Here is a 20,848-nt window from a genome sequence, read left to right as displayed (position 1 = left end):
CTTTGGTCAACTAAGCCGACAAGTCGATAAACTGCACCAGCCAGCCGAACGATATCTGTGTGTGAAAGCACTGGGGGGAAAAATGTGAGGCCAGGCGCCACTTGAATAAATCCGTTTCCGTGGAGTATGAGCTTTTTCTCCCAGTGCTTAGATCTGTGTCTCATTGCTCCCATTCAAATCGCCACCTGCAGCCCATTTAAATGGCAAACCCGCTAATCCGTATCCATCTGTATGTCTCATTTTCCAGTTGCGACTCGCACTATGTCGGCGACTACTGTGAACACCGCAATCCGTGCAACTCGATGCGTTGCCAGAATGGCGGCACCTGTCAGGTGACCTTTCGCAACGGTCGCCTGGGCATCTCGTGCCAATGTCCTTTGGGCTTCGACGAGTCCCTGTGCGAAATAGCGGTGCCGAATGCCTGTGACCATGTGACGTGCCTAAACGGAGGCACTTGCCAACTGAAGACCCTGCAGGAGTACACGTGTGCGTGTGCCAACGGCTATACCGGTGAGCATTCAATACCCTTAGGATCATTGACCAGGATCAGGGACTATATCTAACTCAATTCTATACAGGTGCCCGCTGCGAGACGAAGAATCTGTGCGCCAGTTCGCCCTGCCGCAATGGAGCCACCTGTACCGCCTTGGCCGGAAGTGGCAGCTTCACCTGCTCCTGCCCGCCAGGATTCACGGGTCACACCTGCTCCGAGGACATCGAGGAGTGCCAGTCGAATCCCTGCAAGTACGGCGGCACCTGCGTCAACACCCACGGATCGTACCAGTAAGTGGATATATATATATATATATAAGTACAGGATAACCCAAACGATTAAACTAAAATAAAAATAAAGAAATAACTTGTTATTAACCATCATTAACTAGGAAAAGAAAACCTTTGATTAAAAGAAAACTAGTAATTCCAATTTGGCTAATTTTATCAAAAATCTAAAAAAAACACCAATAAATATATGGAAATCGCATTAAGCATTGTCAAGTTTTTGTTAAACGCATCGATTACGCATTGAAAAACACAGCTCTTCAGACAATAACTTAAAGAGAAAAAAAACAAATCGATGAACATCGAAATCCCAATCCGTTTGAATATCAATCGAAACGCCGATTTTCAATAAATCGAATTGTCAACGGATGTGATAACTCAACTTCCCGCTGACAAGTGCAAATTGTTTTCTCTGTTCGACAAAAGATCAAACACGTCTGATTCTGCACCCTTTTCTTTTCTTTTAATTTTGTTTTTGTGGGCGCCCCAAAAAAAACCTCAAATCCCCCAAAATCGATAACAAATCATCGTTGCGAAACGATTAGCATATTTATCTGAAGCTTTTGGCCGCTTGCTTGCTGGTGGCTTCCTTTAATTAATGGCAATTTAAGAGTAATAACTTATAAAATCGCATTTTATTTCGAAGCGATTTGCATAGCTTATTGATTTTCGTTTAGGCCAACAACAAATTGCCAATTGGTCCAACAACATTTCCACTCTAATTAAAACACACAAAAAGCGATCGACCTATAGAAAATGAGTCGTCGTCGGACAAAAGATCTCAAATTTCCGGCGATCTTTTGTCTAGAAAACACAAGTTTTTACTCTTTTTAGGTTTTTTTTTTTTTTGTTTAAGGGGAACTGGTTCAGCCACGTAAATTAAATTATTTCGTTTACGTTTACGTTTGGCTTTTGGTTTTTTTTGTGTCAGTTCGGAATCATTTGCATTTTTAATTTGAAACACACAAATTATCCAAAGGGAGCGGTGAAGAGGGTGTGTGGGCATTTATATATATCTTTACTAAAAACCATTTGAGCCGAAAAGTGCGATGTGAACATGTGTTTGCTGTTTGTTTTAGTTTAGTTTGACTGTGCATGTTTTCAAAGCAATTAGCATACACTTGAAATAAATTCGTTTTAAAGTTACAGATAATACAAATTAACGTAATAGGAATAAATGCATTTAGAAAACTAAAACCCCATAAATTGCAATTAATTTTGGTCCTTTTGTGTGTGTGTGTGTGTGTGTGTGTGTGTCACAAAAATATAATATGATAAATCGTTGCGATCGGGAAGTGAATGGGGGGCCCAAATGATCTTCTGCCACCGTTGAATTTCTGGCAGGGCAATTTGCATAAATTTCATATTCGATTTGTGGATTTTATGATGTTTCTATGCTAAAACCTAAAACCTGCGGCCGAAAGCTTAGTCATGCTTTAGTTTATGGGGTTTTAGGTTTTCTGTTTCGTTTTATTTTGGCAAAGACAGCGATTTTATTTGTCAACTGTCAGTTGGTGGGAATTTATTAATGGAAACAAACTGTCGAACACAAACGAATAATTAACTGAATAGGTATTCGGTATTCGTGATTCCTTATTCATGGCAATTGGAATGGGCCCATTGAATATTGAGTGGTTTAATGGATGAATAATATTCCATGGGAGTCGGTCAAAGGTGAACTGCATTTTTTTTTCGAGTGCAGTGTGGATAGTGGGTATTGTTTCTATGTCCCCATAAGATTACCATGGTAATTCCAAGAAAACGCCAATCAGCTAGCTGATTATAATTTGATAAATACGATAAAATATTTTAGAGATATTTTTTTTTATGAAAGAAAAGAAATTTACCATTTGTAAATAAATAATTGAAATCTGCCCAGATTTCACTTGCTCATTAGGAGCCCCACACCCATAAATAAAAAGAACCCATAACTCAACGAACCCAAAACCCAAAATCCAATCTTCGTTTTGAGAGATAATAAAAAGACAGAGAGGCCCTTGGGCTATTGGCCTGTTGGATTTCACATGTCAATCAAAAATCAATTTTTTTTCGAAATGTTTCTCTGCTTTGTTTTCTTTGTTAGGCACCGGCAATTTTCAATTCAATGTAATTTACTCGAAAACCTTTGGGGAAATGCGTATATGCGTATGGCGATGGGGATTGGAGATTGGAGATGGGCGTTGGGGGTTGGGGGGGAAAAGTTGCGGGGTCTCTACGAAGAATTGGGATCCCCAATGAGTTCTGTTTTGGCCATGCTGACTATTTTAAGAGCTGCTGCTGCTTCTCGGTTGGTGCCTTTTAATTGTTTAATTTAATTAAATGCTCTTTAATGGTCTTAATTAGCGCTGGAAGGGGCGTGGTCTTGTCCGTTGGCCTTTTAAGGTGCTCCCGACGCGGCCAAAAAAAAAAACAAAAAACACAAAAACCAAACCCGTTTTAATGGCTGAAAAACATTTCTCAAGAATCCCAGTGCAGTTGGTTCGGTTTACAAGGCACAAGCAAATTAAGTTTAAATCACATTAAACAAAAACAAAAAAAAAAAAAAACAAAAAATGGTATAAGAATGAAAGAAGAAGCGCGCGGCAGTACAAAATCAAAGTGAACAAAAACCCGGGCCATAAAAGAGAGTCCCAGAGAGAGATACTCCACTGGAGTTTATTTTATTTTTTTTATTATATATCTTTGTTTTGTTTTTTTTTTTATTTATTTATTTTTTTTTGTGGTAAACGAAAAACCGGTCGAAACTCCTCTAAGCAATTGTGGCAAAGCCACAGCCAGTTCACCAAACACACACTCACACTCACACACACTCGCACACTCGCTCGAATTAAGCCCCCTTCGGATTGAGATACAAATCCAGATCCGAATCCGATTCCGAATTCGAATTGCAACCAAAACGGAAGTTCAGGCAAGGGACAGATTTTATGGTTTCCCTGGCGACCCACCAGTCGGCCAGCCCGAATTTAATTGCTATTAAAACCGCGTTTAATTGCTGTTCTCGCTTCTGTTCTAGATGCATGTGTCCCACGGGCTACACGGGAAAGGATTGCGACACCAAGTACAAGCCCTGCTCACCATCGCCCTGCCAGAATGGTGGAGTTTGCCGGTCGAACGGTCTATCCTACGACTGCAAGTGCCCCAAAGGTAAGTTGCTAACTACAAATGTTAATATACAATTAAAAGGTACTTTAATATCAAGTTTAATATCAATTGTTTCGTGAGAATCAAAGTTACCCAAGGTAACTTTAGATATATTAAAAAATATTTTATGACATCTGAGCCAATTTAATCTGATTTAAATTCAAATGAGTACCAAAAATAATAGACGAACCATCATACAAAACTAGTTACGATAAGGTTTTCTAATATAACATCTTAAATATAAGAGTCATTACAATCAAGTCGAATTAAAACATAGGTATTTTATGCAGACCATCCAAATACCACATTTCATATCTTGGTCTTAACTCCGAACCAAGTTACTATGGGTTACTTTAGTATTTTAAGTAACTACACTCTTTGAAATTATTTTAAAGTCACTATTATCAGTGTAAGCCCTAAAGTATCAAATTTCAATTGCTTACTCCCACTTGGAGATCTGTTATTGGAGGTTAATTTCCTATGGAAGCAACCAAATCCAACCCGAGGCTTCAAGTTCTCAGCAATCAGGGGAAATTTCGCGACGCTTTCCGATGAGAACGCTTCCCTCCGCCTATCGATAACCAGTTATCGATGATGGTTGGTCATGACTCATGACTGGCCACGAGCCAAATGGAGGAAAAAAAAAAGAAAAAAGAAATAGTCGCCCACGCTGAAGTATCTGAAGTAGCTGCCACAAGGGGCAAACTCGTTTGTCAGCTAAAAACCCCTTTGCCTCCTCTTTTTTCGTATATATATATATATTTTTTTTTCTTTTTTGACCAGCCCAGCATCATTCATCAGTTTTTTGACTGCAACTTTTACATTGCAGCCCGTTCCCAGTGCAGTTCATTCCATTCCACCATTCCACCATTCCGGGCGCATTACAAATTTAAAGATCGTGGCCCCATCAGCGCGTCTTTCTTCTGTTTCTTCTGGCGGTCTCTTCGGCTTCCTTGGTTTCTTCCGATTGTGTTGCATGACCTCCTTAGGGCGTAACTGTGCTTAAGCATCCATGCCACCCCGCAGATCATTGGTAAAAGTTTTTGGACGGAAGATACCAGTTGTGGGGGTATCAGATAAATTAAGAAGAATCGGGAAGATGTACCCCTGTAGTTTGCACTTATGGCTTAAATTTAATTACTTTTTAAAAGGGTTAAACAAATATATATAATCTTAAAAATTTAATTACTTTTTAAAAGGGTTAAACAAATATATATAATCTTAAAAATGAATGGTTGACAAGTACACCAAATACCAATCAAACTTACGATAGGTTTAATTCCCACCATTATTATTTATTTAATTTGTTATTTAATGAAGTTATTGAAAAACAACTAGCCGTTTTTTAACAATTTGTAAGACAGATTTTATAAATATGATTAATCAGAATCCTTCTTTGCACTATTTTAACCTATCGCACTTTGTCTAAATTATTTCAAAATATTTGTATTTTATTCTGTCTTACTTTTTTCCTTCTTGCTTATTTATAATTAATTTTGACGGTTTTTTTTCCTTGTTATTTTTTGGTGCCCTCAACTTGTTTTCCCAGCCAACAACTTAAGTTAGTTGCCGCCCGTTGTTTTGTTTAGTTTTTTTTTTTACTTCTTTCTTTATTTTGCATAATGAGTGCAACTCTGACTTGCCCCTCCCCCTTTTTACCCCTCCCATTATGTTTTTTTTTCTGCACTCTTATTGCAACGTGATGTCCACAGGGCGATTCGTGTCGTGTCGGTTTCGTTGTTGTTGTTCGTTGTTTGGTTGTTCGCTTGCTTTTGTAATTCGGTTGGAATTGCTCAACATTGGTTAACAACAACTTAAGCTTAACAAACAACAACAACGGAGTGCGAAAAAGGCGTTATAACATTTCCCATTGCAATAAATATTACAAATTCCAGCCTTGGTCACACTTTCACACGATCTTTACAAGCACTTGATGTTACTTAAACTTCTACACAATCCAAGTTAAGGTGGTTTAACACTTGGAATTATTTTAGAAAGGAACACTGTTGCCGAATTTTTCTTTTTTTAAAATAATTTGTTAACTAAACAAGTTTTTTCCCTCCGAATCAATTTGAAAAGTTTGCGTTTTCCGCAAATACAAATTTCCCAGTGCAATAAATATTGTTCAATTCCTGCTGTTTTGATCCCTATTTCACACGATCTTTAGCTGATCTGATCTATTTCGAACTTTTCATTTGCGTTTGCCTCATTAGAATTTTTGATTGGGCGCAATTAAAAGGCCAGACACACAGAGCTTATCAAATTGTTTTAACTCCCCTCGCTGCAGTTTGTGCAGCTTGTAAATTGTCGTGTGCAATTCGCATCAATTGAAATGAATTAATTGAAAATTGCACACAAAACACACTCACACCCATACACATGTGTGCATAAATGCAATGCGAGCAATTTACATGATGAATACAAAATTACAATAAGAAAACACTGAATGGGCGACAATTGGCGACAGAAGGTTAAAAAGCTGATGTAGAAAAGGGAGACTTAAAATGAAAACGGGTATCTTAGGGTCTATTAGCAAAAAAGAAATACATTCCGGAAAAACAATTTTTTTTACGGATGTCTAAAACACAGATATAACATCTAAAGGATTAGCTTATTTTATTTTGAAACGGAACATTTGACTTAAAATATAGTATTGCATAAAACTAAAAAAAAATTTGTACATTTTATTAGAAGAATTAAAAAAAATATATGTATATAGTAATCAAGATATCCAAACATTGAAAGGAAGTAAAAGAAATGTGTATTTATAGTAAGAGGAAGTAAGGGTTCCTTTTCGTTAAGGTACAAAATATTTAGGGACTCTTTTTGGAAAAATGCTTAAGGATTAGAGTTCAAAGTGCGGTCACTAAGTGACTGGGTGACTTGGGAAAAAAAGCGCAACATATGTATATGAAACAGATGTGGTTGTTATGTTGTGCTCTATCTCTTTCTGCTTGGTTTATTTATATATGTATGTAAAAAAAAATGGTGAATGTTGTGGGGTACCCTTAAAATGTCACTTTCGTCACAATTTTTTCTTCCTTTTTTGGTTTATCTTTTTTTTCCTTATTATTTCTTCCTTGCCCTTTTCCTTTCCTTTTTTGTTTGCACTTTTCCAGCAACAAGTTGCAGTTGCAAATAATAAAAATAATAATAAATGCCGCACACGCATGCATATTTCTTGTGTTTGTGTATTTGTGGCCCTTCTTTTGTGGCTTGAAAAAATGGGGAAAAAAAACCGACCAGGCAAGAAAATCCATTTAAAAAAACAAATCTCGTGGGCGAGAGCGAGAGAAAAAATAAAAAAAAATACCAATGCACATAAAATGCGATTTAATTCCTCCAACACATACACACTAAGAAAAATAAAGCGCAATGAACGAGGTCCAAAAACGCGATCGAGAGAGAAAAAGAGCGCGAGAAGAGAGCGAAAAAAAATTAAGCATAAACGGCATTTTTCCATTGTTGTGCGAAAGAGATGGCATAATAAGTAGAGTGGCAGTGCGAAAGAGAGGGAAGATGGCTTGGCGCGCATTCGAAATAGTTGACCGCGGCAGCGACGTGGACGTCGACCGCGCCAGAGGCTTGGGGCAAAAGATATGAGACCGTGGGAAAGAACAACGAAAGACATGTTGTTGCTGGCTGTGTGTATGAGTGCCACATGTATGCTGACACAATAGCGGTCACAATAATAGGACACATATTGAGCAATTCGAACAATTATATCAAAACAGAAGAACATTCCATTAAATGATTTCCTATTATCGGTTTTGAATGAAATATAAAAAAAAGAAAAAAGTGTTGCATAAATAATTCAACATGATAATCATTTACCGAGCACATTTTTAAATATTCAGTTTTACAAGTTACAAACAAATTAAGAGAATTTGGATAATTTATTTGTATATTAAAAGATTGGTTAATAAATTGCAAAAAACCCTTTTCAACACCAGTTACTTTTGTTTTGGCCTCTGCTGTGCGCGTGTGTTGTTTGTTTGTAAATGACTGTGTGTTTGCGTCTGCGCGCTTTTTGCCTTGCCTTGTCTGTTTTCTCGTTACACTTTGTTTGCCCATTCGCTTCGCATGCGCAGCAGTGTTGCCAGCTGTCTGCTTAGAAATGCTTGAAAAACGCTAAAAGTAAGCTAAGCCAAACGAATTCTGCCTCTATATTTGGCGAGGAAGTAGCCAAAGGAGCAACACACATGCGCAGATGCATAAATTTCGAAGCGCAGGCGCAAAGTAAAAATGAAAAAATTGAAAAACAAAAAAAAAAAAGGAAAGAGAAATGTTCTCTTTTTGAATATGACTCTTTCGTTTTCTCTTTCGCGCTCTTAAAAACATGTGCTGCACAGCTGCAAATCTACAATTTTAAGCGTCGTTTTCCTTTTGCATGTCTCCTTCGCTCTTCCCCCTCTTGTTATTGTTGTTTCTCAACCACTTTTTGTTGTTGCTGTAATCGTTTATTATTGAAGCATTTTTACGTTGCTTGCCATAAATCGGTTTTTATGCACTTCATTGCATTCAGTGGGTGTGAGGGAGATGGTAGAAAATAGGACAGATGCACTTTTAAGTTGTTCATAAACAATTTTTTGAAGAAAATCATTTTTAAATTTTGAAGTTTTTAAATATATGTAACACTGAAATCAAATGCAACATGAAATTACAAACGCAAAAAAACATGCTCAAATAAAAAAAAATTGTTTAATTAAAAATTTAATTTAATTTAAAATGCTATATTTTTTAATATAAATAAAACGATTTTATTCTTTATCCTTCAATTATTGGATTATGTAGTGGTGGCAATTTGGGCCTTTTGTCAAAAGAGCAGCCCAAAAGCATTTTTAATATAATGTTCATTATATTTTAGTTTTAATTATATTTTACCATTATGATATCGATATGATATGATTTTAGATGTATCAGGGAAATTTTAAATTATATTTAAATTTTTGATATTTTTTTTTTAATTATCAAATATTACTACGAACTTCTCGATTACAAATTCGAATTATAATCTAATATTATAATCGATCGTAAGACCTAATACTACTATTAATATATAAATTTAGAACAATTAATGGGTTCTAATATAGTGTTTAGTTCTTGGTTTTGCCATTTACATATGATAAGGTTTATGTTACATTTCCATGTTATTACTATGAACTCCAGGGTTGTAATTTAAAATAAAATTTTTTTCTGTCCTTTAATGGTTGCTAATCGAGCATGGTCCTATTTTCCTATACTACATTAAGGCTTAAGCTTAGAAAATATTAGTGTTTGGTTGTTAGTTATTTTACACCTCACTCATGATGTACTTGTCCGCATCCTACAGGTTTCGAGGGCAAGAACTGCGAGCAGAACTTCGACGAGTGTCTGGGGCATCTCTGCCAGAACGGAGGGACCTGCATCGATGGCATCTCGGAGTACAGCTGCCGCTGTCCGCCGAACTTCACGGGAAAGTTTTGCCAGGACGACGTGGACGAGTGTGCGCAGCGGGACCATCCGGTGTGCCAGAATGGAGCCACCTGCACGAACACCCACGGCTCGTACAGCTGCATCTGCGTGAATGGCTGGGCAGGATTGGACTGCAGCAACAACACGGACGACTGCAAGCAGGCGGCCTGTTTCTACGGAGCCACCTGCATCGATGGCGTTGGCAGCTTCTACTGCCAGTGCACCAAGGGCAAGACGGGGCTGCTGTGCCACCTGGACGACGCCTGCACCTCGAATCCCTGCCATGCGGACGCCATCTGCGACACGAGTCCCATCAACGGCTCCTACGCCTGCTCCTGTGCCACCGGCTACAAGGGCGTCGACTGCTCCGAGGACATCGACGAGTGCGATCAGGGATCGCCGTGCGAGCACAACGGCATCTGTGTGAACACCCCGGGTAGCTACCGCTGCAATTGCTCGCAGGGATTCACTGGTCCGCGCTGCGAGACGAACATCAACGAGTGCGAGTCGCATCCCTGCCAGAACGAGGGCAGCTGCCTGGACGATCCGGGCACCTTCCGGTGCGTCTGCATGCCCGGCTTCACCGGCACCCAGTGCGAGATCGACATCGACGAGTGCCAATCGAACCCGTGCCTCAACGACGGCACCTGCCACGACAAGATCAACGGGTTCAAGTGCAGCTGCGCGCTGGGCTTCACCGGCGCCCGGTGCCAGATCAACATCGACGACTGCCAGAGCCAGCCGTGCCGGAACAGGGGCATCTGTCACGACTCCATTGCCGGCTACAGCTGCGAGTGTCCGCCGGGCTACACGGGCACCAGCTGCGAGATCAACATCAACGACTGCGACTCGAATCCCTGCCATCGGGGCAAGTGCATCGACGACGTGAACAGCTTCAAGTGCCTGTGCGACCCCGGCTACACGGGCTACATCTGCCAGAAGCAGATCAACGAGTGCGAATCGAATCCCTGCCAGTTCGACGGCCACTGCCAGGACCGGGTGGGCAGCTACTACTGCCAGTGCCAGGCCGGCACCAGTGGCAAGAACTGCGAGGTGAATGTGAACGAGTGCCACAGCAATCCGTGCAACAATGGGGCCACCTGCATCGACGGCATCAACTCCTACAAGTGCCAGTGTGTGCCCGGCTTCACGGGCCAGCACTGTGAGAAGAACGTGGACGAGTGCATCAGCAGTCCGTGCGCCAACAATGGTGTGTGCATCGACCAGGTCAATGGCTACAAGTGCGAGTGTCCGCGCGGCTTCTACGACGCCCACTGTCTCAGCGATGTGGACGAGTGCGCCTCGAATCCCTGCCTCAACGAGGGTCGCTGCGAGGACGGCATCAATGAGTTCATCTGCCACTGTCCGCCCGGCTACACGGGCAAGCGGTGCGACCAGGACATCGACGAGTGCAGCAGCAATCCCTGCCAGCACGGCGGCACCTGCTATGACAAGCTGAACGCCTTCAGCTGCCAGTGCATGCCCGGCTATACGGGCCACAAGTGCGAGACCAATATAGACGACTGTGTGACCAATCCGTGCGGCAATGGCGGCACCTGCATCGACAAGGTAAACGGCTACAAGTGCGTGTGCAAGGTGCCGTTCACGGGCCGCGACTGCGAGAGCAAGATGGATCCGTGTGCCAGCAATCGCTGCAAGAACGATGCCAAGTGCACGCCCAGCTCCAATTTCCTGGACTTCTCGTGCACCTGCAAGCTGGGCTACACGGGCCGCTACTGCGACGAGGACATCGACGAGTGCTCCCTGAGCTCACCCTGCCGCAACGGGGCCAGCTGCCTGAATGTGCCCGGCTCGTATAGGTGCCTCTGCACCAAGGGCTACGAGGGCCGCGACTGCGCCATCAACACGGACGACTGCGCCTCGTTCCCGTGCCAGAACGGAGGCACCTGTCTGGACGGGATCGGGGACTACAGCTGCCTGTGCGTGGACGGCTTCGATGGCAAACACTGCGAGACGGACATCAACGAGTGCCTGAGCCAGCCCTGCCAGAACGGAGCCACCTGCAGCCAGTATGTGAACAGCTACACCTGCACCTGTCCGCTGGGCTTCAGCGGGATCAATTGCCAGACGAACGACGAGGACTGCACGGAGAGCTCGTGCCTGAACGGCGGCAGTTGCATTGACGGCATCAATGGCTACAACTGCAGCTGCCTGGCCGGCTTCTCGGGGGCCAACTGTCAGTATAAGCTGAACAAGTGCGACTCGAATCCCTGCCTGAACGGGGCCACCTGCCACGAGCAGCGGGACGAGTACACCTGCCACTGCCCCAGTGGCTTCACGGGCAAGCAGTGCTCCGAGTATGTGGACTGGTGTGCCCAGTCGCCGTGCGAGAACGGGGCCACCTGCAGCCAGATGAAGCACCAGTTCAGCTGCAAGTGCTCGGCCGGATGGACGGGCAAGCTGTGCGATGTGCAGACCATCTCCTGCCAGGACGCGGCGGACAGGAAGGGCCTCAGTCTGCGCCAGCTGTGCAACAACGGCACGTGCAAGGACTACGGCAACAGCCACGTGTGCTACTGCTCGCAGGGCTATGCGGGCAGCTACTGCCAGAAGGAGATCGACGAGTGCCAGTCGCAGCCCTGCCAGAACGGAGGCACCTGTCGCGACCTGATTGGGGCCTACGAGTGCAGCTGTCGCCAGGGATTCCAGGGCCAGAACTGCGAGCTGAACATCGACGACTGTGCGCCCAATCCCTGCCAGAATGGCGGCACCTGTCACGACCGTGTGATGAACTTCAGCTGCAGCTGTCCGCCCGGCACGGTGGGCATCATCTGTGAGATCAACAAGGACGACTGCAAGCCGGGAGCGTGCCACAACAATGGCAGCTGCATTGATCGCGTCGGCGGCTTTGAGTGCGTCTGCCAGCCCGGCTTTGTGGGCGCCCGATGCGAGGGCGACATCAATGAGTGCCTCAGCAATCCGTGCTCCAATGCGGGGACATTGGACTGCGTGCAGCTGGTCAACAACTATCACTGCAACTGCAGGCCCGGACACATGGGACGCCACTGCGAGCACAAGGTGGACTTTTGTGCCCAGAGTCCCTGCCAGAATGGCGGCAACTGCAACATCCGGCAGAGCGGCCACCACTGCATCTGCAACAACGGCTTCTACGGCAAGAACTGTGAGCTGAGTGGCCAGGACTGCGACTCCAATCCCTGCGTCGTGGGCAACTGTGTGGTGGCCGACGAGGGCTTCGGCTATCGCTGCGAGTGCCCCAGGGGCACGGTGGGCGAGCACTGCGAGATCGACACCCTGGACGAGTGCTCCCCGAATCCGTGCGCCCAGGGCGCCGCCTGCGACAATCTGCTGGGCGACTTCGATTGCCTCTGTCCCAGCAAGTGGAACGGCAAGCGGTGCGACATCTACGACGCCAGCTATCCGGGCTGGAACGGCGGCTCTGGCGGCTCCGGCGGCTCTGGCGGCCAGGAGCGCTATGCCATCGATCTGGAGCAACAGCGGGCGATGTGCGACAAGCGGGGCTGCAGCGAGAAGCAGGCCAACGGGGTGTGCGACTCCGACTGCAATACGTATGCCTGCAACTTCGACGGCAACGACTGCTCGCTGGGCATCAACCCGTGGGCCAACTGCTCGGCCAACGAGTGCTGGAACAAGTTCAAGAACGGCAAGTGCAACGAGGAGTGCAACAACGCCGCCTGCCACTTCGACGGCCACGACTGCGAGCGGAAGCTGAAGAGCTGCAACAGTTTGTACGACGCCTACTGCCAGAAGCACTACGGCGACGGCTTCTGCGACTACGGCTGCAACAATGCCGAGTGCAGCTGGGACGGCCTCGACTGCGAGAACAAGACCCAGAGCCCGGTGCTGGCCGAGGGCGCCATGTCCGTGGTGATGCTGATGAACGTGGAGGCGTTCCGCGAGGTGCAGGCCCAGTTCCTGCGCAACATGAGCCACATGCTCCGCACGACGGTGCGACTGAAGAAGGACTCCCTGGGCCGTGACTACATCATCAGCTGGAAGGACAATGTCCGAGTGCCGGAGATCGAGGACACCGATTTTGCGCGCAAGAACAAGATACTCTACACGCAGCAGGTCTTCCAGACCGGCATCCAGGTCTATCTGGAGATCGACAATCGCAAGTGCACCGAGTGCTTCACCCATGCCGCCGAGGCAGCCGAGTTCCTAGCCGCCACCGCGGCCAAGCATCAGCTGCGCAACGACTTCCAGATCCACAGTGTGCGCGGCATCAAGAATCCCGGCGACGAGGACAACGGCGAGCCGCCGGCCAATGTGAAGTACGTGATAACGGGCATCATCCTGGTCATCATAGTGCTGGCCTTCCTGGGCATGGTCCTGAGTACGCAGCGCAAGCGGGCGCATGGCGTCACCTGGTTCCCGGAGGGATTCCCAGCCCCGGGAGCGGTGATGTCGCGCCGTCGGCGAGATCCGCACGGCCAGGAGATGCGGAACCTCAACAAACAGGTGGCCCTGCAGGCCCAGGGAGTGGGCCAGCCGGGTGCGCACTGGTCCGACGATGAGAGCGACATGCAGCTGCCCAAGCGGCAGCGCTGCGATCCCGGCTCCGGCGTCGGTGGCCTGGGCAACAACGGTGGCTATGCCAGCGATCACACCATGGTCAGTGAGTACGAGGAGGCCGACCAGCGGGTGTGGTCGAAGGCCCACCTCGATGTGGCCGATGTGAGGGCCATCATGACGCCGCCCGCCCATCAGGATGGTGGCGACCACGACGTGGATGCACGCGGTCCCTGCGGCCTGACGCCCCTCATGATTGCCGCCGTTCGCGGCGGCGGCCTGGACACCGGCGAGGACATCGAGAACAACGAGGACAGCACCGCCCAGGTGATATCCGATCTGCTGGCCCAGGGGGCCGAGCTGAATGCCACCATGGACAAGACGGGCGAGACATCGCTCCACCTGGCAGCCCGCTATGCGCGGGCGGATGCGGCCAAGCGGCTGCTGGACGCCGGAGCGGATGCCAATTGCCAGGACAACACGGGCCGGACGCCGCTGCATGCGGCCGTGGCGGCCGATGCCATGGGCGTGTTCCAGATCCTGCTGCGCAACAGGGCCACCAATCTGAATGCCAGGATGCACGACGGCACCACACCGCTGATACTGGCCGCCCGTCTGGCCATCGAGGGCATGGTGGAGGATCTGATCACGGCCGATGCGGACATAAATGCGGCCGACAACTCGGGCAAGACGGCGCTGCATTGGGCGGCGGCGGTGAACAACACGGAGGCGGTGAACATACTGCTGATGCACCATGCCAATCGGGATGCCCAGGACGACAAGGACGAGACGCCGCTGTTCCTGGCCGCCCGCGAGGGCAGCTACGAGGCCTGCAAGGCGCTGCTGGACAACTTTGCCAATCGCGAGATCACCGATCACATGGATCGACTGCCGCGCGACGTGGCCAGCGAGCGACTGCATCATGACATTGTGCGGCTGCTGGACGAGCATGTGCCGCGGTCACCGCAAATGCTGAGCATGACGCCGCAGGCGATGATCGGTTCGCCGCCGCAGGGCCAACAGCAGCCGCAGCTGATCACCCAGCCAACGGTCATTTCGGCCGGCAATGGCGGCGGCGGCGGCGGCGGCAACAACAACAACAACAACAACGGCGGCTCTGCCAACGGGAAGCAGAGCAGCCAAACGGCCAAGCAGAAGGCGGCCAAGAAGGCCAAACTGATCGAGGGCAGTCCGGACAATGGCTTGGATGCCACGGGCAGTCTGCGACGCAAGGCCAGTTCAAAAAAGACAAGTGCGGCCTCAAAAAGGCCGCCACCCTGAATGGCCTCAATCCTGGCCAGCTGGTGCAGCAGGGAGTGCCGTCAGCAGCGGCGGCTGTCGCCCAACAGGCGGCGGCGGCACAAGCGGCAGCGGCGGCGGCGGCGGCGGCACAAGCGGCTGCCGTGGCGGCCATGTCACACGAACTGGAGGGATCGCCCGTGGGCGTGGGCGGCATGGGTGGCAACATGCCCAGTCCGTACGACACCAGCTCCATGTACTCGAACGCGATGGCCGCACCGCTGGCGAACGGCAATCCGAACACGGGCGCCAAACAGCCGCCGAGCTATGAGGATTGCATCAAGGTGAGTTCAACGCGAATTCTTAAGCATCGCTTGTGTAACTGAAGATGATTAAAAAGTGTGAATTATAAAAAGCACTGTTAAAAGTAAAAGACAAGCATCACTTGGCCAGAAATTGTCCTAGCAGAAAGTATTAAAATAAACGCGAATTCTTAAGCATCACTTGTTCTAACAACGTGAATTCTTAAGCATCACTGCTATTACTACATTTTTCCAGTCAATATTGTGCTTATCAGAAAAAAAACCATTTTTTGCGTTTAATATTTTTTTTTTAAATCCAATTGCGAATTCTTAAGCCCTTCTTGTACTTACATTTCTTAAAGTATAAAGCAAAGATTAAGGAAAATATTCAGTTTTTCATGCAAACAGTGAATTCTTAAGCATCTCTTCAAGTAGCATTAATTTAAATGTGATTTTGGGAATAGGGCAATAATGTGCTTTTGAGACTGGTTCATAATACATAAATCATGGAGAGAAGTTTTTTATGTACATACATTAGTTGTGCAATTAAAACACTTTTTGTTATAATTGCAATGAAACAGCTTGTAAGATGCTAATAATTTCTCCGCAATTTGTTCCCAGAATGCGCAATCACTGCAATCGCTGCAGGGCAACGGTCTGGACATGATCAAGCTGGACAACTATGGCTACTCGATGGGCTCGCCCTTTCAGCAGGAGCCGCTCAATGGCCAAGGACTCGGGATGAACGGCAATGGCCAGCGGAACGGAGTCGTCGCCGGCGTGCTGCCCGCCGGACTGTGCGGCCTGGGCGGACTGACCGGGACCGGAAACGGAAACGGAAATAGCCACGAACAGGGACTGAGTCCGCCGTACTCGAACCAGTCGCCGCCGCACTCGGTGCAAAGCAGCCTGGCGCTTTCGCCCCACGCCTATTTGGGTAAGTTTCGACTCGACTACTTTTACTCATACTAAAAAAATACAATACAATACAATACAATACGATAATCTAAATAATTTAATGAATAAACCAAATATTTATTGACTGAAAACCCATACAAACAATCATATTTACCCAACTAGAGTGTTCTTTATCACTTCGATTTTCAACAATCATGAATGTGGTTTGATTTTGAGTTTTATTAAACTTGATAAATATATAACTAGTTAGCAAAAATGTATAAACTATAGCATATCACTCAATTAGAGCTTTCATTATCACCATGTTTGTAAATAAATATTAGTGTGATTTTATATGAGTTTATAGTACTCATAAAAATGATATGTGAGATTTATAAGAAATCCTTTTGGTAATACAGACTAATTAATTAATAAACTTATTTAACAATTATTAAGTTATTTAATTGGCATTAACATTATTTAATTAGATGTCAAAGCAACGATATTTTATGGCTTTAAAATAAAAGTTATATGGGATTTTACTATTGATTTAAAATGATTATCAAATCTATTTGATAGTAGGTATTACCTTTTTGCTTTGGTGGCAAAGCAATGAAATTGAATGGTTTCAAACACATTTTGTATGAGATTCACCTATCCATAGTTTATATGTAATGATGACCATATCGAGTATTCACTAATCGATCTAAATTCTTCCGTTCCAGGCTCACCATCGCCGGCCAAGTCGCGACCCAGTCTGCCCACCTCGCCCACCCACATCCAGGCGATGAGGCATGCCACCCAGCAGAAGCAGTTCGGTGGCAGCAATCTCAACAGCCTGCTGGGCGGGGCCAACGGTGGGGGCGTGGTCGGCGGAGGCGGCGGAGGAGGAGGCGGCGGCCTGGGGCCCCAAAACTCACCGGTGAGCTTGGGCATCATCTCGCCAACGGGCAGCGACATGGGCATCATGCTCGCCCCGCCGCAATCCTCGAAGAGTAGTGCAATAATGCAGACGATGTCCCCCCAGCAACAGCAGCAGCAACAGCAACAGCAGCAGCAGCAGCAGCAGCAACAGCAGCAGCAGCATCAGCAACAGCAGCAACAGCAGCAGCAGCAGCAGCAACATCAGCAGCAGCAACAGCAACTCGGAGGACTGGAGTTCGGTTCAGCGGGCTTGGACCTGAATGGATTTTGTGGATCTCCGGGTAGGTTCATATACATATATATCACATACTAACAAACGAAATGTCCAAATTTGGACTACCCATAGCCTAAACATGCTTATATCAGCACTATTTCTTGTAAAATGTTTGATCTTTAAGATTTTAATCTTCACGAATTTTCATGGCAGGTCCATTTTTAGTGTGCAATTTGCCCGAATTTTTTTATTTGTTTCTACTTTTCAAAATAATTTCATAATATTTATTTGTATAGAAATTTGGTGATTTATTTGTAAAAGATTTCAAATTAATATACCATTCATTTCGGCAGTAAAAATAGCAGGCAGAGCGTTATAAATATATATAGGTTTATAGACATTTGGAATGGCTATAAAATAATGCACCCTCATTTTAAATGTAATAATCCTATATTATTTATTTTGGCAATAAAAAATTGTTTAATGTGGCTAGCTGAAAGGGAAAATACTTTTTTTTTTTTAATTTTAATTTTTTTGTTTTAGCTTTAAGGTTGAAAACATAGGTGTTTTAAGCTGCAATGCCTTTCAATCAATGTGGAAACTAATCAATTTTGTGTGCTCCACTTTGCAGACTCATTTCACTCGGGTCAAATGAATCCGCCCTCGATACAAAGTTCGATGTCCGGCTCGTCGCCGTCGACCAACATGCTGTCGCCGTCGTCGCAGCACAACCAGCAGGCCTTCTACCAGTACCTAACGCCCCCGAGCCAGCATTCCGGCGGCCATACGCCGCAGCACCTGGTCCAGACGCTGGACAGCTACCCGACGCCCTCGCCGGAGTCGCCCGGCCACTGGTCCTCCTCCTCGCCGCGATCCAATTCCGATTGGAGCGAGGGCGTCCAGTCGCCGGCGGCCAATAATCTCTACATTTCCGGTGGCCATCAGGCCAACAAGGGATCCGAGGCCATCTACATTTGACCATAAGCTGGACAAGACGCATATGGAAATGGATCTGGGTGTGGATCTGGATGTGGATGCGGATGGGATTGAAATCGAAAGCAAAGTCGATTGCCAAGGATGACAGCAGAGGGACTCTTAAAGAGTCCGCGGCTACGTTCTATCTAAAATATGCTATATAAATGTAATTCTCTAATCTCTACGAATATGTATTTTTCACGCGACTTTTTTTTTTTTTTTATTTGAGTATGTGTGTGTCTATAAGTTTTAGATTTTAGATCGAAATGCGCAATTCTAGCGGAAGAAGCGTCATAAATTGTAGGAACTTAAATTATTTTAATGCTTGTTGTACAGTGCGCGCCGATCGCATATATATATAAATATATATATATATAAATATATATATACTATATATAGAGGTATCTACTCATAGATATACCAGTTAAGAGCTCGTTTTGTGGCGCATCTTATTTTATTGTCGTAACGTCATCGTAGCTTCCAGTAAACGAAAAAAAAAATATAAAAACATAAAATAATAACCAGAGAGAGAGAGAGAGGAGAAACTAAACTTAGCGCAAATTCTGATTGATCGATTAAACGTTGGTGGGACATTTGTAGTTGTAAGCGACCATTATATCACTAGGCCCTAAGTCTAGGCTAAGTTTTTATCGAATTCTACATTTAATTATGGCCCACAGCTATATAAATATATATATTTCGTAGTTTTGTAGGTTTCGAAACTGAAGTGCTTATATAAACAAAATTGTTAGACGTACACCGCATCAAAACCTTTTTTTTTACACCAACTTTTTTTTTATTATTATTATTACGACTATTATGTATTATTACATATTGACTAAGCTAAACTGTAAAAAGATTCTCATAACTGTTTGATTTAAGTTGACAAAACAAAAGGAATTGCAAAAGTTATACAAAAAATCACCAACGAGAACGTATAATGCTAATACAAAAAAAAAAACAAAAACAAAACAAAAACGAACAAAAAACAAGAAAAAAGAAAAAAGACAGTAACCAGCCAAGTTTTCTATATATATAAGGCCCCCCCTTATAAGCTTAGTTGATTAATAGATATTTTCAAAAAATATACGGCAGAAAAAGACACTAGATGACCACAAATACGATTTTTTTGTTCGAATTGCCCTATTTTTAATTTGAACTGTAATGCTTTCGTCTATCGTCTATATTTTGTGTAAGTTTTTAATGTGTAAATTGTAAAATTATTTGTTTTCCTAACTTAAACAGCAAGACAGCAAAACGTAAATGCAACCTTTTTGACATAAATAATAAATATTAAATAATTATTTTAAAAACAACGTGTTTTAATTATTTTGTGGGGGAGCGAAAAACCCTTGTGAGTTAAAAATACAATACATAAAGGAAATAATTATGAACAATTCTGTAAAAACATCAACCGCAACTTCAGACAGAAAGCACTTATGTTTATATGCATACCTACCGCGAATTCTTTAGCATTAATGTGCTGTTAATCATTTTTTGCAAATTCTTCAGCTTTAATTTGACACCTTGAAATAACATTTTAAAAATTTTATTTAAAGCATAGCTTTGAACAAAATAAGAAATACAATTTTTAGTTGTGACTAATGGAATTTGGTAAAATTAACCTTTAACCCCCACAACCAATGCATAGAGAAAAACAGCTTTTTCGTGTTGTCAAAGGTGTACATTTAATTTAAGTTAATTTGTCGGCAAGGGATCTTGTTGCTCCCTTAAGGCCACACCCCCAAACCGACCGCCGCCCACCGCACATCGCATGATGACGTTACATTTTAGTTGTGTTGAGTGTGCGTTTTTCTTATCTTACAGACAAGCAAACAAAAAAAAAAAAAAAAAACAGGACTACAGATTAGAATATAGTTTTTGGAAAATGTCGACTAGATTTCCTTTTTAGTTTCTTCCGTTTCCGGTGACGTTGTTGTACTCGTTGTGTGAGGATTGTCGCAATCCTTGGAATCGGCATCACCGTCAGCGGCGGATTTCTTGGCCCCCGGAACGAAGGGACAGACGCCGCCCTTGCACTCGAAGGGGAATTCGGGACCCTTCTTGATCACATTGCCCTCGGCATCCTTCTTTTGCCAGGGATTCCAGTAGCGCAGCAAAATCGGTTGAACGAATTTGTGCCAAATGTAAAGCAGCAGTGGAATGATAAAACAGGGCACGCACACCATTGTTCTTTTGGTTTGTGGGAAAACCTGGTCGTTTGTGGTATTACTGGATTAATAGACTTCCTAACTTTATATCTTACTTACTTGCTGGGGGAGTTATCTTCCAGGGGGAGTTATCTTCCAGGGGGAGCTTTGTTTTCCTTTTATTTTTTAAGTCTTAATTAATTTTTGGTGCACAGTGTGACCAGGTTATATCTAAGATTTATACACAAGCAAACTCTTAT

At 44.9% G+C, this 20,848-nt stretch overlaps 2 protein-coding genes across 2 annotated transcripts in view; one reads left to right on the top strand and one right to left on the bottom strand.

Annotated features, from left to right (window-relative positions):
- LOC128260442 (neurogenic locus Notch protein) overlaps positions 1-19,416 on the top strand; it is a 42,650-nt gene extending 23,234 nt beyond the window's left edge. The window contains 8 exon segments of the mRNA XM_052993451.1: positions 248-510; positions 579-783; positions 3,794-3,924; positions 9,254-15,145; positions 15,148-15,470; positions 16,050-16,365; positions 17,051-17,530; positions 18,095-19,416. Coding sequence (XP_052849411.1) covers positions 248-510; positions 579-783; positions 3,794-3,924; positions 9,254-15,145; positions 15,148-15,470; positions 16,050-16,365; positions 17,051-17,530; positions 18,095-18,441 — 7,957 coding nt within the window. The 3' untranslated portion in view covers positions 18,442-19,416.
- Positions 19,417-20,100: 684 nt separating this feature from the next.
- LOC128260389 (UPF0729 protein GD16342) lies at positions 20,101-20,627 on the bottom strand. Its single transcript, XM_052993356.1, has one exon. The coding sequence runs from the start codon at positions 20,625-20,627 to the stop codon at positions 20,334-20,336; it is 294 nt and encodes a 97-aa protein (XP_052849316.1). The 3' UTR covers positions 20,101-20,333.
- Positions 20,628-20,848: the final 221 nt, after the last annotated feature.

This window comes from Drosophila gunungcola (assembly GCF_025200985.1).
Source record: "Drosophila gunungcola strain Sukarami chromosome X unlocalized genomic scaffold, Dgunungcola_SK_2 000023F, whole genome shotgun sequence".
Classification (NCBI taxonomy): domain Eukaryota; kingdom Metazoa; phylum Arthropoda; class Insecta; order Diptera; family Drosophilidae; genus Drosophila; species Drosophila gunungcola.
This window is presented reverse-complemented; position numbering and strand designations above follow the sequence as displayed.

Bases quoted from the DNA above. Each gene is read 5' to 3' on its own strand.
- LOC128260389 (XM_052993356.1), bottom strand. From the start codon at position 20,627: ATGGTGTGCGTGCCCTGTTTTATCATTCCACTGCTGCTTTACATTTGG.